Raw genomic sequence first — 25,399 nt, 5'->3', positions numbered from 1 at the left:
GTCTGCACGCTACGCCAGTGGTTGTTTCATCCTTGAGACCTTCATAGGCAAGCAGGGCCCCCACATACCAGGAGTGGATATTAAAGGCGAGATGGGGAAAAGAGGGATGTTTGATTCGAGTGACTACTGCTTGGTAACAGTTTGTCCCCTGGGTACTCAGCCTTACTCTTCATTCTACCTTATTTGACATCAGTGGCCTCTGTGAAACATGTTTCTCCAAAACAGCTCCCTGATAACTATATAGATCCTTTTATTTCACTGTTGAAAAGGGGAAAAATAAGCAAATGTCCATTCTGATCTACGATGAGGAACCTTTCAGACACTGCATCTTAAGGATACCCAGCCCTGGACCCCAGGAATAAATCCTAGCAGTTCTCTTGCGGAATAGCTCTCTTCACTCTAGGGCTAGAACTGCCACAGCCATCCAACAAGAGTCAAAGGCAGTGCTAAGGCCTCTGAACTTCTTTATTTCAAGTTCTTCGCCCAACTGTCAGCCAACAAAAGGAGACTCTGGGCACTGGAGACTCTTCCTGAGTAGATCTTAACAGCTGAGGGAAAAGACCATGTCATAAAAGCTGAATTACAAGCTAAAGCACTGACAGTATATGTGTGTGTAATCTTTGATACAGATCGATATCTTTCAGTGTAATTCCAAATACATGTTCTTTCTTTCTGCCTTTCATTTGTGTCGCCCTCCTGTAATGAGTATGGAAGCTGTCTCCATGAGACACCACAACCAGAAGGACAGCTCTCATAGCAGTTCCTCTTGCCTTCTAGGGACACTGTTTTCCCCAGTCCACTCCAGCAGACCACAACAGCAGCCGCTTCCTTGCATTTGAGAGAACTGGAATTATACAAATCCACCATGCTTAAGAAATCTGGTGAGCTATGAGGATTAGGGGCATACTGAGTTTGACAGCTGCTCTAGGAGGCACCCAAAGGAGTCAGGTAAGGTTTCTCCAGATTCATGCTATTCTCATGACACCTAGCGTCCAGGGTATCAGTAGGATCCTGTATAAAAGGGTTTGATGGACAGGACCCTCAAGCCACTAATACTGATACTATGGTGCCAGTACCAGCATTGGAGGCCAAGTAACCATGAGTGCTGCTCGATGTTTCTACAAATGCTGGTGTGGATAGAAAAACTTCTCCAACTCCTCCTGTGCCCAGGGTGTAGAGGGGAAGTAGGGGAGGCAAGAAGCACACAGTTCATTTCTCCTGGTTATGGGGGCTACCTACCTCTGTCCATGCTGTGCCATTTCAATAGCTCTGCGAGCTGGTACCGGGGAACCGCCATCTGTCACGCTGAGAACCTCCATCGACTTTCTCTCCGGCCGCCGCTTCCCATGTCTGTTCAGCATTGGGGAGTCCACACGCTTCCTGGGGGGATCTTTGCGCAGAGAGAATGCAGTCAGCTGAGTCTGGCTGGGACCCATCTCCTACACTTCAGGCTAGCACAGCTTAGCAGCCCTCCCTCAGCAATCCCCCTCGCACACCTCCCCCACTGAGAGATTGTCCCGGGAAGAAACACCTGCAATCTCCTCTCCATTCCAAGCCCCAAATTTCACCTCTTCACAGCTGCCAAACAATGCACATCTCTCAGCTGCTATTTGCAAACATTAAAAAATTAGTTAAGGTTGATCTACTGGGGATGGGGGGCAGAAGGGGAGTGAGTGGTGGGGGGAACAGAATGATGTATGAAGAATGCCTGAAAGAGTTTTGTCAAAAACAGTTTTGGGATTTCTTTTCACCGTACTTGTTTTTTACATTAAAAATTAAGACCTTGTCTACCCTGGGTGATTCTATGGCGACTGGAGAGCTATTGAAATGTATCTATCTATGGTGCTTATATGGCTCCATTACTGTAGTAACCGAGCACTTCACAATCTGTAATTGTTCATCCTCACAACACTCCTGTGAGGTAGGCCAGTGCTGTTATCCCTATTTCACAGATGGTGAGCTGAGGCACTAGAAACCAGATTTCCAAAGGTGTTTAGGCACCTAAAGATGCAGACAAGTGCCTAGAGAGATTTTCAAAAGCACCAAAGTGCCTAATTCCCATTGAAATCTGGATATTTAGTTGCCTAAATACCTTGAAAAATCTGGCCCTATGTGACTTGCACAAGGTCACCCAGAAAGTCTGTGGTGGTGCAGGTAATTGAATCTGGATCTCCTGAGTCCCTGGATAGTGCCCTAATCACTGGATCATCCTTCCTCTGATGGTAGCACACACCGTACAGAGAAGGACAGCTGAGCAATTGAGAGAAGAGATTTATTTTTACGTGAGGCTTTTTAAAACCCTTTGTTCGTATCTATAAAGACCTATCTAATTCCAATGACTAATAAATGTCTTAGAGAGAGGGTATCTTTTGCCTCTTCCATTAAGATTGGAGAGCTCATAACACACATTCTCTGAGACCCTTCCTCCATCAAGAGATCCTATAATTAAACCAGGAGACACCAGATGTAACATTCCTGATACTTCTATTATTACTATAAATATTGATGCACTGTTTATTTTTGTTACCCCATCCTCCACTGTTACCTCCACCCACTTGTTTGTTTCATTTCTCTCTTATGTCTTGTCTTCTAGCCTGTAAGCCCTTTGTGACACGAACTATTATTTACTATGTGTGCAAACAATGTGCAGCACAATGAGGTCCAAGCAGTGTGAAGCTTCTAATAATTTTTATTATTTATCATTAACAATAATATTTCTCCTGTTAAAAAGGCAGCAGAAAAAGAAACCAATGAATCAAAGAGACAGCAAAATCCAGAAAAGCAGTAATAGTGAGTGACTTCAACTGCACACATATGAACTGGTCAAATGTGACATTGGGACAAGGTTTACAGAAATAATTTCTTGACAGTTTTAACGATTGCTTCTTCAAATAGCTAAGTCAAGAAGAGAGGTTGTTCCCCACTTAGTCTTACGTAACATGCTGCTGTTGGTTGAAAAAGTAACTGTAGCCAAGTCACTAAGCAACAGTGACCGAAATATAATGAAATTAAATGTTTTCAGCAAAGGGATGATGTCAAAGACTAGCCTGGGGACACCAAACTTTAGAATAAAATAAAAGAGTATGCCAGGCAGAGAGAGGCTAACTCAAAAGCAAGGAAATGAAAATCCTCAGATGTGGCGTGGGGCAGAGTAATAGAATCACACCAGGTATGACTAACCCTCAACAACAAAGGAAGCAAGAAGGGAAGAAAAAATCCAGTCTAATCAAATGGCAAGGTTCAAGGGGTAATTTGAATCAAACCAGCTTGAAATAGGAGGCTTCAGCAAATGGAAATCCAGCCCAAGTGACACCCATAACATGGAGCATTAAGTTCGGCAAGTCAAATGTAAGATAGGCATTAGGAGAGGGCAAAGAAAGAATATGAAGAGCAATTAGCCAAAGACAAACAAACACAAACACAAATTATGAGAAATTTTGCAAATATATCAGAAGCAGGAAGCTTGTGGAAGAGAGAGTAGGTCAGCTGGATCATCAGGGAATAATGGGAACAATTAAGGAGGATAAGGATATTGCTGAGACGCTAAATGATTCCTTTGCATTCATCTCCACCACATAAGATGTTGGGGAGATATTTACCTCCAACCAATTTTTTTAAACATATTAAAGATTCAGAACTGTCAAAAGAGGAGGTGATGGGAAAAACTAATAACAACAGCAAGTCACTGGGATTGGCTGGGATATACCCAAGACTTCTGCAGGAACACAAAAATATAGTGGCTGAGCTGCTAACTAAAACATTCAATTGTTCCTTAAAATCAGCTACTATACCAGAGGGCTGGAGGGTAGCAAAAGTTGCACCTTTTTTAAAAAAAAAAGTGCTAGTGGCGATCCTGGGAATTACAGACCAGGGAACCTTACTTCAGTTTGGCATCTTTCTTCGTTGGTATGGACACATTATTGGATGGAAGACCAACGAATTATGAAGCATATTGACCAAGGAAGGTTGCCACAGGATGGCACTCAGGTTGTCACAAAAAGCTTAGGGGGTGCGATAAGAACACCACTGATGGACACAGACTGAACATTCAGCCAATCTGTTTTAAGGATCGAACTAGATATCGATCTGAATGGTGCTCAAATCTGCAAGGAGGCTACATCCCTATGGGATTTGCCTTTGTGATGATGATGATGATGGTGATGATGAAGTAACCAGGTTGCATTGATAATTAAATACAATCATCCTGCCACAGTCTGAATGCAGCTGCAAGTAGGTAGGAGGCCGGCAGGAGAGCGTCATGGTTATGCAGAATTGAGGAGGCACCACTGTAGATCTAGAGGAAGCTGCATGGAACCTCACATATTTTGCTTCACACAGGGCTCCACAACATGAGGGGCTGGCCCCACAGCTGCCCTTCCACCACATTTTCCGTTTAACCTTAAAAGCATCATTTTGCAGTGAAAGTTCATCTGGCGCAAGGGAAGACGTCAGCTTGCATCTCAGCTTCCAACCTCCCAGGTCTGATCTATGCCCTCCGAAGTCAAATGACAGAAGCTAAACTGATGGTAACAAATTACCAACGAACAAGATTACACAGCTACATGAACAGAAAAGGGAGGAAGGTTTCCCGCTTGTGCACTTCTGCTCCCAGTGAAGCTGTGTAGGGAGAAAAGTAATAGAACTTTGCCTCAAATGGTGAAGAAGAAAACTTTCTCCTACCTCTCTGAGAAAGAGATATCTGCACACAGAGTGAAAAACACAAAAAGGAAACCAAGAAGAGAAGGATAGTTTATATAGAGTTTGATCTCCCCTTTAGTTTCAGCCAGAATTCAGAAGCCTATGCTCGCAGCTTGCATCCATTCTTTCCAAACTGCACCATGCAAAGAAAGAGGAAGAGTTCAGTATGTGGGCATGTACGTTTATTTGGCAAGCATTCAGGCAATATACATCTCTGAGGAATGTGGTCTCTCAAAGCAGTTATGATTAAATCCATTACCATTTCCCTTCACCCTTCCTCGTCTCTCTTTGTGCAAGGCCATTGCTAATGGCTAATGATGAGATATTCATCAGAAGCATGATTACTCTTAATTAAACTTTGCCCCATGTTGCCAGAGATACTGCTGGGAGCAGAGGAGGTGGAAACCCCCTCTGGGAAAGGAAGGAAATCTTACTAACACTTGAATAATAATGCTCAAGGATTCTACAATGTGCTGACACAGCACAACAATACAGTTGGCTCGGAGATAGCCTAACTCCATCGGGGAACACTTTCTCACCCTGTGTAGAAAATTCCAATTCAGATGGACAGTATTTGAATCAGCCAGTGAAAATGTTTTGGGAGATTCAGAATTGGGAGATGGGAGGAGAGGTATATGACATATTTCAGGTATGGCTTTGCAGTCACTTATGCCTTGCAGGTAAAGATTCAGTCAGCTCTGCTACTGTTGTTGTATAGCAAAAGCATCTGAGACATAGGGGAGCCCTGTCCTTGTGTTGAAAAATCACTTATCCAAATCAAAAGTCAATGAGTCAGTCACTATAGGAAGTCAGGAATACACATACTCGCAAAACTTACATGATAGTGATATACATGTGACTAAAGAGACCATGTGAAAAACTGTATTCATCAGGTACCTTTGACCAAATTACCTACAGTCTGCCCACTAATCCATCTCCACCAGGAGCAAGTAACGTTCCAAACTCTCTGCAGCTTCAAGGAGGTCACACTGTTAAATATCAGCCTGCCCGGTAAGTGTTTCTTACTTTCCTTCACATATGAGATTTCTCAAATAAAACTGCACAGACCTGAGGCACAGAGCTTGAGTCTTGGAGCAGTAACAAATTTTAAGTTTAATATTTCATCCCACAGCAGGACTGGGGGAGTTCAAGCATTCCAATGGGATAGACAGCACTTACTTCTAGTCCTGTAGGTCATGAGATATTAGACCTAAAACCACAACACTACTACACACAGAAATGCTATTCCAGGTACTTCAGAAAAAGTTTCTAAAATGTTAGTTACATAGTTTTTATTCTCTTTGAGTCATGTATAGCTGGAGTCACTTAGACTGCAAGCTCTTTGGAGTCAGGAACATCTTTTTGTTCTGTGTTTGTACAGCATCTAGCACAGTGGGGTCCTGGTCTATGACTGTGACTTCCCAATGCAAATAATAAGTAACAATAGCACTACAGGAGCACTACAGTGTTACAGGAGTACCTATCTATCTAGACAAAGGGATACAGCCTGTAGGCCCAAAAACGTGTTTGAAAATTGTGTATTAAAGATATTTTAGAACAACAGTAAGGTATGTGGTATAAATATTGGAGTGGAATTCATTTGGTCATCTGTATTTCAGGGTGATAAAACCTTTCTAACTCACCACCATCTCTCCTTCATATAGGTATATATGAATATCATATATGTGTGTATGTATGCATGTATTTATCCAAACATACTTGCTAGTGTTCCCCCACGCTATTTTCATAGAGATCTGATGAATACACTGACACATACATCTTGTCAACATTTTCCAAATTTCAATTTTTTTGACAAATATTTTCACTAAAACATTGAATTTTAAAATTTAAAAAAAGAGAGGGAGAGAAAATTAGGAAGAAATCTTTGTGGATTTTTCTCCCGTTGTTTTGAAATATTTCTAATTTTAATTTTTTTTCACAAAAATGTTCATTGAAATTTCAAATTTTGTTGAAACATGGGGAAAAACTGACCACAACCCTCCTCAATTTTGTGACCAGCTCCATAGCAAAGTTTTACGTTTCCAGTTTTTCAGATTTTTGTTTGTTTTACCTGCTTTTAACATTTACACTGTTTTTTTGCTAATGTTTAGGAGGAGGTGATTGCTCTCATTTCCTTGAAAGGCCCCAATCCTGCAAAGACTTATGCACATATTTACCTGTATACATGTGGGCAATTCTATTGACTTCACTGGAAATACCTGCATGTGTAAAACTAAGTCTATGCAAGATTGGGACATAAGGGACCAGCTACAGAGCAGAAAAAAATACCACGTCTCACTGATTAACGGCTCCCCTTTCTGTGCTTACATTGCAGATGGTGGAGATGGTCTAACTCTAAACACTAGACTGTACTCTGAATTCTCAGTTGACTAAAGCTCCTTTACACCACACTGGCTGCGTAAAGTACATACAAAGGCCTGTTACACTGCCAAAGAGGTGTAAAAGGGCATTAGTGTAGTTCAGAAGCAGACTCTTTAGGTTTAGCTCAAAAGCAGAGCTGACTTCCCCAGGTTGCTGGAGCCTTACAGAACCTCAGTACAATCATAGCCTGTTTCAACGAAGAGGGGAAGAAGTATGCCAACAAAGGGATGATAAAGCTAAGAGGGACAGACTGAAATGGGTCACAGATGACTGGGATCATGGTTGAAGTACCTATTTCATTCCGAGGGGGCAGGTCCTCATCCTCATGACTGGGATATCTCTCTTTCCGATCAAGGAGAAGAAAATAAATCATTTTCTCTTGGTTTTCTCTGCAAAAAAAAGAACAAAGGAAGAAACCTTCTAACTTGCTGCAGATGCCAAAGAAAAAAGAAAATGCAGATTATCCTTCCCCATCCAACATAATAGTTACCAATATTCTAAATAAACCAAATCTAATAATCTATTTTTTTTATCTGGCTCCCAGCACCATAGTATCTGAGTGCCTGGACAACATCAACAGATTTGATCCTCACAAAACCCCTCGGAGGAAGGGAGGTGTCCCCCATTTTACAGGTAAGGAACTGAAGCACAGGATAAGTATAAGTGAGTTGCCCAAAGCCACTCAGTAAGTTTTTGTCTGAGTCAGGAATTGAAGCTAGATCTCCTGGGTCCCAGTCTGGTGCCCACTAAACGATCCCACCCACTAGATGATCCCGCCTAATGCTTAGGAAAGCTGTCAGAGTGACAGCTCTGCAAACTGAAGTCTTTTATTTACCAACAGATGCAGGCCCAGCACAGGCAGTAACAGTGCAAATTCTCCACACTGTCCTGCCAATGTGTGTGACCTCTCACTTGCAGGTATCAGCTCTAGTGGTGAGAGAGGCAATTCCACCCTCCATCGATCATTCGGCTCTGATCTCGCTAACAAGGTGACAGTTGTGATGGTAATTTAGTTGATGGGGGCACCCATGTGTTAAGAAATGCACTGAAACCTCCTCCTCCTTCCCTCCCAACCCATTTCCCATTGAAGAGCCAGGAAATGGGAGATGACAGGTGGTCCCTCCCAATCTGGGCCATGTTCATATCAGTGATCTAGAAGTGAAAGGCTCCATATTCCATTTCTACTCTTCTGAGCGCACTGACACCAAACACGTTAAGATTGAGTGAACGCTTACTCTTCTGACAACAGGTCCTGTAAGAGTTTATTTCGGTCGCGGAAGCAGCCTAACGAGTGCATGCTCTCTAACACATCTGGATCAATGTCCTCCAGGGAAGGGAGCGAACGAATCTGCACCTTTCGAGGAATTGGTTGCTCTGGTTCTGGCTCATTCTTACCTCCTCTGCGAGAGAGAGAGAAAGAGAGAGAGAGAGAGAGAGAGAGAGAGAGAGAGAGGAATAACAAATGAAACCCTTGCTCTGGGATAAAGCCTAAAAACAATAAGTGGAAAAAGAGTGTCACAATTCCAGTATCACAATTCCATTGAGAAGTCTGGCTTCACAAGACAAACAGAAATTCCTGTCAGACCAAGTTCAATGGGAGCTGAGAGTGATCAGCACCTTGCAGGATTGGGCCTTTAATGAGAAACTTCCCTGTTCAGGCAGAAAGACAGTCAGAACTAGGGATGTAAAAATTTGGTTAAATGAACAATCCGTTACTAATCTAAATATAGAACGTTTAAACGGTTAAACGCTGTGAGCTCCTTCCACTGTGTTAAAGAGTTAATGGGTTGATGACTAGGAGAGATAAAGAGTTAATTAGTTGATGACTGGGACAGTTATTGACTGAGGGAGTTAATGATTTATGTGTTAATGACTGAGTTCCTCAGTTAATGAATAAGTAACTCCTCCCCCCAGCACAGGATCTCTGAGCAGCAGCAGCTGGGCTAAGTTGCTCAGCTAATGAATGAGTTACTCAGCTAATGAATGAGTAACTCCTCCTCCCAGCACAGGTTCTCTGAGCCACAGCAGCTCTCGCTGAAACGTTTGATTATTTCGGTAAACGGTGAGAATGCTGCTCACAGTTTAAACGTTTATCCTGTTACATCCCTAGTCAGAACCCGATCATCGCAACAAACCAAACACCATTCACCTCTAATTCTAACAGAAATGAGCTTCAAAGCAGTACATAGATAAGGGTCCAAATTTTCTAAAGTGATTTAGGGTACCTCAATTTTCTGGTGCCCAACCTGAGAAATCTTAAATAGGCTGGATTTTTAGAGGAACGTGCTCTAGACACTTTCTAAAAACCAAGCTCTTTATTTAGGTGCCTAAATATGCACTTAGGGTATTTCTACATTGCAATAAAATACCCTCAGCTGGCCTATGTAAGCTGACTTGGGCTCACAAGACTCGGCCTGCAGGGCTATAAAACTGCAGTGTATATGTTCAGGCTCAGGCTGGAGCATGGGCTCTGGGGCACTCCCCCTTCGTGGGGTCTCAGAGCCCAGTTTCCAGCCTGAGCCTGAATATCTAACTGCAATTGTATAGCCCACACCCCGACACAGGCCATTTTATTGCAGTGTATAGTTACTTATCATTAGATACCCAAGTTTAAAAATTCTGGCCCAAATGACTTGTCCAAAGTCAGACAGCTGGTCAGTGGCAGAGCTGGGAATACAAAAGCAATCAGCAGCAGAAGCACAATATTTTTTAAAAGATGACTAGAACAAGCTGCCTGTATAATTATCTCATTTCATTCTCTAGATGTAGGAAATATTGATTATTCACTGCAACAAAAAACTCTGGATATACAGAACATGCCAAAGTTTCGTCCCAGATATAGTAGACTGAATAATATGAAGTGCAAGCACACTGAGCATCCTTTGAGTTTATTCAGAGAACATCAAATCCTGTAATATGCTCCAAACTCAGACAGATGAACTTGGTGTGAGAGTTCTTGCAGGAGTTGGGGGCAGGGAAAAATATTGCACCTTCTCAAGAAAGAGGCTCTATTGATGCCATGGCAGCCGCAAGACTCTGGTAGCCTTAGGTATGGTGCTCTCCCATCCTTGAGTGAGCCGTTACTCATGCAAATAATCCCGCTGAATTCAATGGGACTGCCAGTGGGACTACTCTGTGAATCAGTGCAGTCAAACAGAGGTGAGACTCAGCTAGCAATGTGAGCAAGGGCGTCACCATCTCGCCTGTAATACTACCATCAGTAGTTTCACTGGGCCAGATACTACCATTAATTCCATTGATATAAATCCAAAGTAATGCCAAGGCAACGTGAGCCAGATTCTATCTCCTTTACATTGAGTGGTCCCATTTATTTCAGTGGGTCTATTTGTGGAGTAAAGAGACTACTTAACACAGGTGAAGGAAATAGAATCTGTCCCTCTGGATTTTCACAGGCATAAATAGGATCAGACTTCAGGGGACTACTCATTCAGGGTCAGATTCTGACCCCATTCCTCAAGGTGAGCAGAGTCCTGCTCCACCAGTAATCCTATGGAAGTCACTGGGACTATTTGTGGAATAAAGTACTCCTCAACGTGAGTAAGGGTACCAGAATCCTGTTCTTAAGCGTCCGATTCTCCTGCTCATGCTGAGTAATAGTGTACTCCCAATCATTTCAATGGGACTACTGCTGGAGCAAGTCACTGTGCGAGGAGAAGAAGGGTTATCAGAATCTAGCCCTAGAGCAGTAATGAGTAAGCGCTATGTCTCTGATCCTCAACCATTGAAGTCAATGAAAGCTTTGCCATTGACTTTAGTGAGCTACATGGGATCAATTCCTGGACCTGGTAGTAGGTGCTGCAGGACCGGACCCTTAGGCAGCTGTGGCTTTTGTTTCATCTACCTAATGTTCCTTACTGTCAGGTGTTGGCTCAGTTAAACGTTCGTTATATTACAAGCAGATGACATCAGTGTAATTAAAAGGGACGTAAAAGAAATGAGTATTTTTGAAAACCACCTGAGAATTTGCATTTCCAACTAGGATCTCTAATCTGATGCAGCACACCATAGAAAAGCTTCATTTACATTAGAGTCTATGGCAGGCAATGAGCCATTCCTAGTCCTACAGAGCACTGGTGGCTATCTTTTGTGCACTGCAGAGTGCCCTCTCCTTGTGACCTGAACCTGATCATGATCAAACACAGTCAGGCTGTATATGTACTCACAGACTTTCAGACTTCTTCATCAAGTAAATGAAAAATGTGTGACGAAACTGCACATCACTTGACACGCATTCACGGCTTCAGGTAATGAAAATCATCAGCTCTGTGCTATGATTGGCATTACTGTATTGTCTGTTCTCCTCCCCGTCTGGAGCAAATGACAAATTCATTGCACTTCAGCCCACATGCATGTCAAATCATGTCACAGGATGACTGCTGCAAATCGCACATATTTTTTAAAAGGCCAGTTGATGTAATGATGCTTTAAAAATATTTCCTCCTCTGTGAGTGATGGCACATGCAATGGCATGATTCCAACTCATGGTGGGCTTTTTAAACCTCCTCATAAAATTCTATCCTGTATCTCACTGAGATTCACAACAAGCCTAATTCAGATCTCATTTACCCCTGTGTAAACTCAGTGGAATTATGCAGGTGCTAATCAAGTTAGAATAAATACCATTATTTTCCCAATTTTTTAGTAAACCTAGCAACTTCTCAGCCAGGAAGTAGCTGACAAAGCGTTACAGGATTCTTCACTTGTGGGTTTGCCATGATAGCTCATCTCATCCATCCACTTGGTTTATTGGCAAAGGTGAAAAGAATTGATATTCATTTGCTGATTTATGGCAAGCTATGTTCTAGGTCAAAAATCTTCTGTCACAAAACCTTGCTGCATTTGAAAAACTTATTTCAGTTTAAAAAAAAAAAACCTTCTGAAACCTACACTTGAGTCAGTTGACTATCACATTAGCAGAGGGTAAGTTGGCCCAATATGTGACAGCTTGGTGAGTGGGTACGTCCTGTTGAAGGTGCTTGTGTTTCAAGGAACTTTCAGGGCCTCTGTGTGTGTGTGTGTGGGCCTGTGTGGGCCTGTGTGCGCAGGTGCATGATTACTATGAACTGCAACTAAATGTTTTTCATAGATTAAAATGACCATGAGTATCCATTTCGAGAGTTAAGTGAAACCACTTCTCAGGCACTAAGTATAAGTTTCAAGTCACTCATCTGCCATCTTACGCTATCCATGGCCATGAATAAAGGTTTTATATTGGATCATAATGTGACATTAAATCAAATAGATAGGAGCTTAAAGTGCTTTGCAAACCTTGTGGTCTACACACAATTATGTCTGCAGCCACTCTCTTCTTGTTAGCATTGATAGACCATGCAAAGTGAATGCAAAGAGGTTTGAAAAAGCCACGGTCACAGTGCTACGTCATTTCAGGGAATCTAGCAACCAAGCATGTGATCCTGTAAGCTGCTGAACATGCTCAACTCCCATGGAAGTCAACAGATCCCAGTGCGTGAATAACACCCATACAATTAAATCATAGGAAAAATCATTAAGAGGCTGTCTCCTAGTGTAAGGCTTAAAAAAGAAAATGACTGACGGGAACAACAAATGGCATCCTCCAAAACATGTCATGAGCAGTGGTGGCAAGGCTATCGAGGTATGGCTTTCTATAGCACACACCTAGGAAACTTCCAGATGTGCTGACCTCCCAGAGGTGTAAAACAAAGCACCACCTCCTAGTTTATCACTTGTAAAAGGATTCTTTTTAGTCTCACAGGGCTATCATCAGTATAGACCCAAAATCCTATTTATCTATGTTGCATGGACTATCAGAGTTATACAAAAATGCAAGGTCGCTTTAAAAAGCCACCAGTCTACCATGTGCTCAAATCATCGGAAGAGAATAGCCTTCTCTTATAGACTTCTTGTTCCATGGCATGAGGCTGCTATGTCAGTCAAGCCATGGAACTATCACTCATCAGCAGGTTATGAGGTCATGAGCCAGCCTCTTACTTTACTATGAAGAAGGGGGAAGGAGGCCTATTAAATAGAAGCCTATTGTTTACAATACTTATTTTCTAATTATGTTTCTTATTATTCCCCCTATTTGGAGAAAAGCCATGAATGCCAGAGAGGAACCCGTGAAAGTCTTCCTATCAAGAGGGTTTTACTAGGGATTTTGCTAGGGATTCCCTGCAGTTACTTGGTATCCAAGTAAGTGTGTCTGCTAGTCCCTTGCTGCTCACCCAGGAATTACCCTCTCAGGCATAGTACATTTAGAAAAAAAAAACAGCAATTTGTTAGTATGGAAAGGTGGCATATAGTTAAATATGGCCTATTTCAAACTATTGCCACACAGGTTTTTCCTGTATATGAGAGTCCCTGGCCTGAATCTATGCAGAGGAGATGTATTCATTGCATAGGCTAGAACCTCATTTTCACTGGACATTCCTGCATTTACATCCTGGCCTACATCTGTCTGGAAGCTGATTTTATGTCATCCAAGTATATCCCTTTCACAGATTTCTAGATCACCAGCTCCTTGTAACAGCAACGAACGATATTGAAGACAGTAAATAAGATTTTTTTAAAAGTATTACTTACATATACCATATGTGTTTCTGAATGTGTTCTAGCTACAAAAAAAGAGAAAACATGGAGTTAGTACAGCAAAAAAACAAAAAGCAAAAACCAGGAAACTGCATAAAGTAACCAAATATGAAAGTTGCCAGTAGCTGGGCTTACATCACCATCCTTAGAGCCTGGGAATGTGAATCTCAGCTGTAATGCACTAGTGCAATGTTCTGTGAATCTGCTGTCTCACCTGCCCCACTGCAAATGGGCCTGTTGCTCTGGACACCAAGAACAAAGAAGCAGGACTCACCAGGCACTGCTATAAAGTTTTTTTAAAAATAGATATAGACACAGTCACATGGAGGCCATAATGTATCTCCTGAAATGTAGGGAGGCACACGGGCTATCATAACTGATCCCCAGGGCGGATGTGTAGAACCCCGCTTCCACTAGAGTTCACAGGTAAGTGCTCTGGAAAATAATCCAAAAGGCACATACTCTAACTGAAGTCAGCCAAAATCTCCTTCCAACATATGCCTGCCAACAGGATGGTGCTCCCATTCCAAAAGCAAGTCTATTTTCTTATAGGATTTGTTTTTCCTTTGAAAGACGAAACATGTTCACAAAGGTAAGTAAAGTGAAGGCAGTGTGGGATTTGTGCAGCTTGATTTCCACCATGGCCCACTCCAGATAGGTCCATGTTCATCATGACAGCTTCAAGACAAAGTAGGGTGAGATTATGGAAATATCATTTACTATCCCAGCACACGTCTGCCAGACTCCAATCGCCTCTTCTGGCCTTGGGCACTGCTGCACCATTTCCACTCCAGTCAGGGACCCTTCACTACATACTATATAAAGGGGAATGGTGAGACAGTGGTTGCTGTGACTGTGGTGCTGGACAGACAATGATATGTACAGTGGAAGACTGGCCAATCACCAAAGTCTGACAGTGGCTATGTCTGCCTACAGAAGGCAAGCCCCAGAGGTTGTTTTGTGGTGGTAATATTTTCCTGAGCACAGGGAAAAAAATCACTCTTCCAAAAGAAACCCCTGCCGATCCCTTCTCCCTAACAACAAAGAAAAAAAGCCCAGCTCAGATATACTCCTACCACAAATCTAAGCCTGTCTGTCGTCAGCAGCATCGTAGCAGGAAAAGACCATTTGCAGATGCCAAGAGATTGAACCACATGAGGAACCTTTATGTGTGTGTGTGAGTGCAGTGCAGTGAATGTGAGTGCTGTGTACACCCACAAGCTTCAGCAGCGTGCCAGTGAGAGACAGGGGAGAGTTGGAAGGAAGATCACGTAATGTCTGTAAGATGAAATCATAGGACCATTAAACTGGTCAGCAAGAACGGAGACAGCTGTTCTGCCCTTATTACTTTCCACTTGATTTCCAAGCTAATGAGAACTGGCAAGCCAAAGAGAGAGAGGGATAGACAGACAGATATTTGGAGACAGAGAGAAGGAGACTGACAGTAAGCGAGACAAATCAAAGGTTTTTGTACATTATACAATGGCTCCTTGCCCTGGAAAGCCCAGCAGAGCACAGGCTGACTCTAAATGAGAGGATTTGTTAAGTGTGACAGGGGTTTTCCTACTATCCAAGGACAAGAAAGAAATGTAGTTCAGAAAAGTATAATGGGAGGGTGGATGGGGTAGCAAAGAGAAATGAACTACCTTCTTTAGAACCAAGAAAGAAAGGGTGAAGCCTGATGTTTCTAACCAGCTAACACCACTCTCACACAATAGGTTCTAATGGATTATTCCCCATCCTCCCTTTCACAACCATAGAGCAGAAGCAGCAGCCATGTCTGTGTGACAGTGAGAAGAGTAGGTGTGTCTGCCTCCACTTATCACCTTGAGTTTTTTAAGTCACTGAAGCTGAGATGTTTGGGTTCAAAAAGGGAGGAGAATCCTGTTTGTTCCTCCTATTATGTTGGAGTAGGTGGTCTTAAGAGTAGTGGCTTTTTTCAACCTTTTCCGTACTGTGGCCCCCTCACCAAAAATCCTCTCCCAATTAGCCAGGACCCTTTTCTCATTTAGCAATATGGTAAGGGCAAGGTCATGACACCCTGATACCTATTTGTGAGCTGCCACCTGGATTAATTAATTCATGCATACTGCCATGTTCTGGAACACGGGTTCTCAACTAGGGGAACCCATGCCCTAGAAGACAGCGGCACGTATAAATAAATTAATTATTACTATTAGTATCGCTGTAGTGCCAAGAAGCCCCAGAACTGATCCAGGACCCTTCCATGCTAGAGCTGTACAAACACAGAATAAAAAGACAGTCCAGTTTGTACATCTACCCTGTTTCTTATTTCCCTCCCAGAGCTCCACAGCAGGTATTTAACGTATATACTTCATATAAGACCCTGTTAAAGGGCTGTTGTAAAGGACTCCTTTACATTGTTGCAACAACTGCCATCTCACATGGTGAGACACCCCCCTCCTGGGATACATATACTCCACCCAGTATGTAATATACACCATAGGGAGGGCGTAGCTATTAATGATTTCAGACAGAGGGCAGATGATGTGGCTAAGATATGTCCAAGTCTCTTTCACGCCTGTTTCCTTTACTGTCCTTTCTGTCTCTCTGTGTCAGATTGTCCTCTTGTGGCTGTGATATGCAGAAGTGTCAGTATGGCTCAGGCAACAGCACTTCAGTTTCCTAGTCAGAGGGGGTCACAAGTTCATGTCCCAATAGCAGGACCTTCAGATGAGACGTTAAACAGAGGTCTCTTCTGCCTGGCTCTGCTGGCCATCCCAATTTAAGTTAACGATCCCATAATACTTTGCATTTGCCATAAAAACAGATCCAAGACTGTGTGAGAGCTCTCACTGAGTGCCCAATGGCTGCTGTTTGCCCACACAACTGCAGTGCTATCCATACCAAAATCATTATTGTAAAGCACTTTGGGATACCCCAGGTATGACAAGTGCTCTACAAAAACAATCTCTATTCTGATTTGCATTGAATTGTTGTTATGATCCCATATAAGTGTGCTTGCTGATGCCAACATCTTCACTATTTTTTTTTTAAAGGTAATTAATTAATGCTTTGTTGCTTTTCATCTGCATTAAAGTGACAGGAGGGTTTATGGGAGGGCGATTGGTTTTGACAAGGAGAAGACTGTAGGCTTTTTAGGATTCAGTGCAGGGGAGGCTGAGCCACAGTGGGAGTTAATCTCACTCCTTCTGCATCATTTAAACACAATGTTTAAATGCATTTAAGTAACAAAGGCATTTAACAGCCCTTTCCACAGGGATCTTCTCACTGTTCTCACAGGGGTTTCCCAATGTAATGCCATTTTATGCAGGTTGTAAAAATGCTCTGTCCCCATATCTCCTATCCACTGCAGGCACTTGCCACATGAAGCCATCTCTAAAACAACAAAAACAACACCTCTTCATGCACAGAGCCAGTGGAGGCTTCCTCATGCTTAAATGGTGGCCTTGGAAATGTGGGGGATTTCCCAGTACCAAAGCTTTACAGAAAAATGCATCATCAACATTTTTTATTATTATTATTATTATTATCATTATTATTATTATTGCAGTAGCGCCTAGAAGCCCTGGTAAAGGATTAGGACCCTGCTCTGCAAGGCACAGAACAAAAAGATGGTTCTGCCCAAGAACTTACAATTTAAATACAAGACAAGAAACAACAGATGGATTATACAGACAGACCAATGGGGGTGCAGAAGGAATCAATGAGACAATATTGGCAGCATGGCAGGCAGTGGCTCAGCACATCAACTTCCTTAGTGTCAGCGACAGGCCAGAACTCTGCCAAGTTCTGCTCCAGATTTGAACTCTCTCAAAGTTTGTGGATCTTCAGATGGGGGCCGCTGCTTTGGCTCATCTCTAATTTGTGCTAGTGCAAGAGTTCCCAATAGGCTCCGACAACAAAGAAGGCAAAGTTTCAAACCTTGATGTGCCATAAATTGACACAATTAATAGGCCAATTCATGTACCAAGAACCTTTTACATTCAAAAAGGGCTTTCTGTCCAAGCATTAATCCCATTGTATCATGTTAAAATATGGGTTTTCATGGACAACAGAACTCAAACTGAGGGGAGAGGAAAGCATTGTTAAAATTATTATTATTATAATAGCACTGTAGCATCTAGAGATTCTGACCAAGATCAGGACCCTCCTGTGCCAGATGCTGCACATACACACGCAATCAGTTCCTGCTTTGAAAAACTTACAGTCTAAATAAACAAGACAGACAAAGGAAATATCATTATTCCCCCACTTTACAGCTGGGGACCTAAGGCAGAGAGAAATTAAAGTGACTTTCCCAGTGACTTAACTGCAAGGCCATTTATAAAAAAGAGGAAGGAGCCGAAGGATGAATTCTCCCTTGTTAAATCTTCATCATTCAAACGCTGCAGATCCAGCAGTAGTGCAAGCAGCAGCACTACATAAATTAGTACCATAAACAAAAGAGGGATGGGAGGCTGGGGGAGGAAGAGTGAGACTGAGGATTCTGGGTCATTTGCGTTGGATGGTTTTCAGCAAGAGTTTTTTTCTCAAACATTTGTCTACATGGGGAAATTGACCAGAATAGTTATTTTGGAATAAACTATTCTGGAATAGTCCTTGTGTGGGTGTGGACATGCTGTTTTGGAATAAAGTGACTTTCTCCTCCTCCCCCCTCCCCGCCTCCAAGTAGAGCATCTGCATAGGAGCTGTTCTGGAATAGCTATTCTAAAAGAGTTTAATATGCAATAGCTGTTCTGGTCAATTTCCACATATGGACAAGAACTCAATAGAGATCACCAGTCAAGAAATGAAACAAGAACATAGAGCTCCTTCCCCCTCCCTTTTTAATCAATATCCCCCCCCAAATAGTAGAATATCAACTGGACTCAGTACTAAGAATCCAGATCCAGAACCTCCAAGAAGCAGGAATGGCTAATAGATAATCTAACACAGAAAAACCACAGGTCTCTTCTTCAGGGACAGCCAATCAGTGGTGGTCCTAGTGAAACAAGAAACACAGATTCCTTTGGCATGGATAGCTCACAGAGATTTTAGTGCAATGATTGCAAGAATCCTTCTTCATGGAATGCCAAATGAGTCCCCTAGTGGAAAGGTGTCAGACACATGGCACACTTGATATATTGTGCTGGCGCATGACAGAGATTCTGCAAAATGTAAGCTTTCATAAAAGTGTTTTTTAAACTCTCCTGGTTTCCAAAAAGGAAGTGTGTGTAAACAGAGGCAGTGCTATGTTCCTAGATCTGCAACTAGGTGTGGACTGCCCCACCCTCCATTAATCGTAATGGGGGGTTGACACGGTAGCCGGATGATGACAGTTTAAATTTCAACATGAACTCTTTTGTTGTTGATCATTTTAGCAGATGGAACGGGGTCCCTGAAGGGAGTGAGTGTGAAGCCCATAGGGCTGTGTGAACTGGGAGTTGCTGTAAGGAAGAAAGTGCATTTGGAAGAAAAGAAGAGAGATAGATACATGATAAGGGAGAAGGAGCAAAACAGAGAAAGAAGGAGAAAAAAGGCAAAAATAGTGCTCCTTATGGCTGACTATATTTTCCTAATGAGTGATGCTGGATATGACATTAAGGTACTGAACAAATTACAAATAATAGTAAGAGCTTCAAACTTTGTTACTACATACCAGCCATACTCTACCCTTGATCTTTGTGCAAACTTCCGACTGGCATGAGTGGAAGATCTACTGTGGATTGAGGGTAGTACTGGGGTGATCAGATAAGCAGCCTGAAAAATCAGGACAGAGGGTGGGGGGTAATAGGCGCTTATATAAGACAAAGCCCTGAATATTGGGACTGTCCCTATAAAACTGGGACATCTGGTCAAACTAGGTAGCATGTAGTCCTCCTACATTTATAACTCACACCATGGACCCACAACTAAAATGGAATCCAGCTCTCTTCTTAGACTGAATTTGACATTCTAGCCCTAGCACAATAAAGAGACAGATCCCTTCTACACAGCCATCTAAGTGATGAAGACGCTAACACAATGGAAAGACAAGAGGGCCATCAGCAGGCAATGGGGACAGCAAACTGAAAGCCTTCAAAATAATGAAAATACAGATTATCTCCTGTTCTCTCCTTCCCCCTTGCAGCCTTTATCTCCTGAATAAATTCATTTCACATTCTTATTCCCTGTCCTCAAGATATCGTTTATCTATGTACATCAGACCTGTTTGCTTTGGAAAAATGAAAAAAAACAGCTTTGCTTTTTTATCAGGATGAGGAGTGAGCAACTCCAGAATGACTTTAACCATTTTTCTCCTGTGTGTGCATGTGGTTTGCTGCACTGAATAATGCCAAAAATTCAGACAGTCCTATAAAATGAGGGAGCTAACCTTTTACAAAGGTAATCCTAAAGCCCTGACACACTGAAGAGGGTCTAGTGTCTGTTGCCTAGTTCATCACCCTCAGTCCACTGGAACCAGGACCTTTTCATAGAGTCCAAGGCCAGAAGGGACTGCTGTGATCATCTAGTGAGCCTGACTAGTTAGTATAACACAGGCCACAGAACTTCCCTCCAACAATTCTTAGACTGTATCTTTCAGAAAAAAATCAAATCTTGATTTAAAAATAGTGATGGAGAATCCACCATGACTCTTGGTAAGCTGTTCCAATGGTTAAATACACTAGTAAAAATTTACATCTTATTTCCAGTCTGAATTTGATTTCCAGTCTGAATTTGTCTAGCTTCAACTTCCAGCTACTGGATTGTGTAATACCTTTCTATAGTAGAATGAAGAGCCCCTTATCAAATATTTCTTTTATAAGGAAAGTATGAACATTTTAACTGCTCAGCTTTGTGGTGGTTTCCTAAACAAGCTAGTAATCTTTGTATATGAAAGACACACTAGGTAGCATGTTATTCATTTAGGGATTGATCATGGGTGGCATGTGAACTCCCTGTTCGGGGAGGCTAGCCCCTGGCCCCATCTCTTCTGCTTGAGGCCATGCCCCTTCCACGCCAGAGCCCCAAGGGCCCCCTACTGCAGCTGGAGGAGCCCCACTCCAGCCAGCCCAAGCCATCGGCCCAGCTCAGCCCAAGTCCCAGCCCACCCCAATCCCAGGCAACCTGAGCGTTGGGCAGCCCCAGCCCCAGAGTGCTGGCCAGGTGTGGTCCCAGCCCTGGAATGTCAGCCAGACAGCCCCAATCCCAGAGCACCAGCTGGGTGGCCCCAGCTCCAGAGCGCAGGGTGGCCCCAGCTCCAGCTCCAGAGCGCTGGGTGGCCCAGGTGCCAGCCCCAGCTGCACCAAGTCCAGACCAACAGCTGACTGACCCGTGCTAGCCCCAGCCTGCTTCAGGGAGAAGCTGAGTAAGGGTGGGAAGTGTTGCTACAGCACCCACCTGCCTGGGCTGGGGCCATGGAGGAAGAGCAGGATGCAGCAGAAGAATCAGGGCCTCAGCGTGGGTGATACCCATCGGATTGATCTATCTATCTCAGGTACTTACATTTACCCAATTACCTGCATGCCTTATCTTTAATGTATGTGAGGAAGTACTATTATCCCCTTTTACAGATAGGAAACTGAGGCACAGAGAGACTAAGTGATTTGCAGAACGTAATACAGGAAGTCTCTGGAAGAAGGGAGAATTGAACCTATATCTTCTAAGTTCCAGGCTAGCACTCTAACCACTGGACCATTCTTCCTCTTGATGGCAAAGTTCCCATTGACTTTAATGGTGCAGGATCAGGGCCTTAAGTAGCTGAAAAATGCAAACCTATTTTTGTAAAAAAATTCTATATTTCCAAATTGCTTTTGTTTGAATGTGTTTAAAACCAACCCATTTTTCCATTAAAAAACTCCAATTTTTTCCAGTTTTCTTCCCCAGAATTTTATTGAAAACCAAATTTTCAGTAAATGAATAGATTCAATTACCATTTTGATAATGTTTTCCATTAAAATATAGAAAAAAGGTATGAAATTTACACACAAAATGAAAAATGTTGACAATTTGTTACTTTAAAAAAGAAAAAAGAGAAAATGGTCTTTCTTCAACAAATGAACATTTTTGTTTGAAAAATTTTGACCTGCTTTACTCATTTGCAGGGATAGATGGCTCAAGACATTAGTAAGAATATACAAAGCCTTTCATCTCTGGCTCCCCAAATGGGATATGACCTGGTTTGGTAAGGAGTGAAAATCAAAGCCCACTGTGCAGCTGTCAGGTAGTATTGTAAAATGAGTTTGGAGGTAGGAGGGGTTGAATTACTTCCTAGCAGACAGGTGTCTACTTCGCAAAGCCATCATCACAGCTGGTGCAGACTGATTCTGCTGTTAGCAGTCTCTGCAGAGGCGCCAAGCACGGAATGGAGCGTTTATTTATAAATATTTTAGCAGAATGAAGAACCAGGAGGAGTTTTAAATTTGCATTTCTTTATACATACTCCCACTCAGAATCTGCAAACTTAGTAAATCTGTATAAAATCATCACCCAGGACTGACAGTGTGATTTATGAGGGCCAAAATACCTACAGAGCCAGAAACCTCCACTGAATAAAAGGCAATCTTGTTTTTCAAAACTATTTTTATTGCTAAATTTTCAAAATATTTCAAAACATTAACAGGGTATCATTGAAGAACTTGACCAGTCTAATACATTAAGGGTGCAAGGTCTCAGAGGGAGTGGTGGAACTTGCCTTGGGTACAGAATCCCAGAGGGCTCAACATGATGTGCTCAGGGCACAGAATACCATAGCATACCACACAAAGTATAAGGATTCTAGAAGTTATAGTTCCAAGCACTTGGTATGCAGGCTGCCAGAGGACACTGTAAAGCACCCCAGACATAAGGCAGTGCACCCTGAGATTCAGGAGTCTACAATGCACAAACCATAGCTTCAGCCAGAAGTGCTAGAGATGCTGACCCTACACCAGGAAGGGGTGAAAGGGCAGTCCTGGCCCTCAAATAGTACATCACTTCTATGACGAATCCACAGTCTGCCAAGCTGCGGAGCCCGAGTACCAAGGCTGATCCCAAAATAGACCAACAGCTTGGCAATGCCATCATGCCATCAGCAGGGGAGTTTTACTGTAAATGCATACACATTTCAATACAAAGGAAAATCAAAGCAGAGTAACAATAAAAACCTAAAATGCCCTCATCATTTAAAAGAGAAGGAAGTCATCTTCTTCCCCAAACCCTTATCAACTCCCTTTATTCATGGTTCAGGGAGAGGAGCTTTTGGACAGCTCCAAAGGGGAGACTTACCTTAATTGTGCAACAACACACATAGAAAGAGAGGATGAGGAATTCCAAACACAGAGATGATAGAAAATTCTGAAAACATACTAAACACATGATTTGGACTGAATACCCTCTTACCGTAAGACGTTTCGAGGCATCCACTTCAATCATCCCCCGCAAGAGGTTCTGACAGTCCGGAGGGATGAAATGTGGCATGTGGAATACACCGCGCTTCACCTTCTCCAACAGCTGCCGCAAATTGTCATCATCAAATGGCAGGGCACCCTGCAGGGACATGTCGGAGGAATGGTGGGTGGGAGAGCCGAGAAAAGAGGAATGGGAGAGGGCAAAATGAGAAGAAAAAGGACGACATTAAGAAGGTCACTATACCGTTATAAGAAGTGAAGCACACCTTCTTCACCTGTTGATCATTCCTTAGCATTGCATTATTTTTTTTCAACATGGAAACAAAACGCTGGATGTAGCTTTTTCTATTAAACTTTTTAAAATTGGAAAATGAACAAAAGAATAAAACATAATGCAAAATATAATGTTGCCTTCTGAAACAAATTCTTGAAAGATACAGGGATCCACTTAAATTCAACTTAACATTTAGTAGCAGAGACATGATTAGCAACGTTCAAGTAACCAAGTTCAGATTAATGAGCCAATGTGTAGCTTCGGAAGTGGCTTGGTGTAAATCTGAAATGCCAACAGCAAACAATTGAAGAGTGTGCTGATTTACAATGTGGCCAACAGATTGCAACTGATGACTATAGTCACACTGTGCATTGTCTCTCATCTTCCAGAGATGTAAGACACATCTGCCATGCCATTTTCTGAAATGATCCAATGTGGACTATAGTTTCCAGGGTAGGTTAAAAGCTGTAAATTCTTTTATGGGGTAATCAACCAGGAATTTGTATTGTACATGATCATTTTTCCAGAATTCTTCCCAGTGTGCCCCATGATGGAATTAGGATGCTTTAAAAGCTCTAGTCCAATACCAAACACACTTGTGAGATTTCAGGAGTGTCTGTGGAAGATTCTGGAGGTCCATTGGATGTAACTATGATATGGTTTTATCACAAGCCCATGTCTCACCAGAGAATATCTCTCCACCAAAATTACTGGCATGATCCTGGTAGATGCGCTATGTCCTTGATTCCCATCAAAATCCATGCAAATTGTGGGTTTTCAGCAACTCTTACATCCAGGCTCTAAATTTTCAGTATTTACACTGTATTTACTTCAGTGCATGTAATGCTTCTGTAGAATAATATTGTGTATATAACAGACTGAGACCAACAAATCTATTTACATAGTCCAGCAAAAGCCCATTTAATGCTAACAACCATTGGTCATTACCAACCTGTGTTTGTTCATACTAGTGGCTTAGAAGCAAAAGGCCTCATATTCATTACCAATCCCTCAAGTTACCTAGTTTCTCATAACTGTTCTAGACTTAAAGCAAAATCAATACTTACTTTGGCTACTATAATATAATTCATGATCAAATGCAGCATTTCCTGGAGGTAGCAACTAAAGGTCGTTAATTACTAGCAATTGCTATTATGTCCTAAGACTTTTCGTGGGTGTTCATCTTGACGTAATTAACTTGGTGCTCGTCACTAAGCATCAGCAATGTGCTTGTTTTAACTGCTTCACAGACTCAGGTTTATACTTAGAAACAACCCAAGACATTTTTCAGAGACAGTGGGTACAAGATCTCGAAGGGAATCCTCTTGAGAATGGAGTACTCACTCTGATAACTCCCAGGCAGCTTTTCTGGGTCTCTTTTTCCTGTTGTTTCAAAAGGTCAAATCATGAGCTCCTTACTCAGCTATTCCTCACATGCTTCGCTCAGGCAAACTCCCATTGGATTTCAACAGAAGTTTGCCTGAGAGGGAACTGGATAATAACTGTGCAAGGACAACAGAATATGGCTCAAGGAGTTTTGCTGTTTGTAACTGCAGATGATCATTTGACATATTACAAACAAGAAAAATAATTTCATACACATTAAGTTTATCTTACATGTCACTTAAAGTAACCTACTTCTGCTTATGTGAATACAATCCAGATTTCCTATATTCAGCTGAATGGAGGCAAAACTCACATGATTTCAGGTTCTGTTACAATTTTTGTCTGGTTTGGGAGTTTCATACCATCTCTGTAATTCAAGAAAAGTTCTGTGCAGCTCATGAACCTTTCACTGAGCCAGTGATAAATTCTGAAACAGCAAATTTTGGTTGCCAGGAAAGGGATTATTATTTGTGTGGAAACCATTTGAAACATGGTACTTTTGGCTCAATTTTACATTCTCAATTGTACTAAATGCAGTTTACAGAGGCTCAAAATTGGCATGAACAACAATTGTTACATTTCACTCAGCCCTTGACAAAACTATTTGAATCAAGATGCATATACATATAATTAAAAAAAAACCGCCAAACCAAACCGCTTTCCTGATCCTATGAAGGGCAGCCTGTCCTTAAGTTGCAACCCTGACCATCCGACCCCTCTGAGGCCAATTGACTTAAGT

At 42.2% G+C, this 25,399-nt stretch overlaps 1 protein-coding gene across 1 annotated transcript in view; it reads right to left on the bottom strand.

Moving 5' to 3' along the window:
* Nucleotides 1-25,399, bottom strand: part of BRSK2 (BR serine/threonine kinase 2) — a 390,934-nt gene that overhangs the window by 59,614 nt on the left and 305,921 nt on the right. Inside the window, exons 8-12 of the mRNA XM_067540389.1 lie at nucleotides 22,993-23,139; nucleotides 13,663-13,694; nucleotides 8,316-8,480; nucleotides 7,372-7,469; nucleotides 1,240-1,390 (exon numbers count right to left, since the gene is read on the bottom strand). Of these exons, the coding sequence (XP_067396490.1) occupies nucleotides 1,240-1,390; nucleotides 7,372-7,469; nucleotides 8,316-8,480; nucleotides 13,663-13,694; nucleotides 22,993-23,139 (593 nt within the window). The remainder of the gene's footprint in view (nucleotides 1-1,239; nucleotides 1,391-7,371; nucleotides 7,470-8,315; nucleotides 8,481-13,662; nucleotides 13,695-22,992; nucleotides 23,140-25,399) is intronic.

The sequence above is a fragment of the Emydura macquarii genome, unplaced genomic scaffold (assembly GCF_026122565.2).
Source record: "Emydura macquarii macquarii isolate MOO-44397 ecotype Brisbane River unplaced genomic scaffold, CSIRO-AGI_Emac_v2 contig_587, whole genome shotgun sequence".
Lineage (NCBI taxonomy): Eukaryota > Metazoa > Chordata > Testudines > Chelidae > Emydura > Emydura macquarii.
This window is presented reverse-complemented; position numbering and strand designations above follow the sequence as displayed.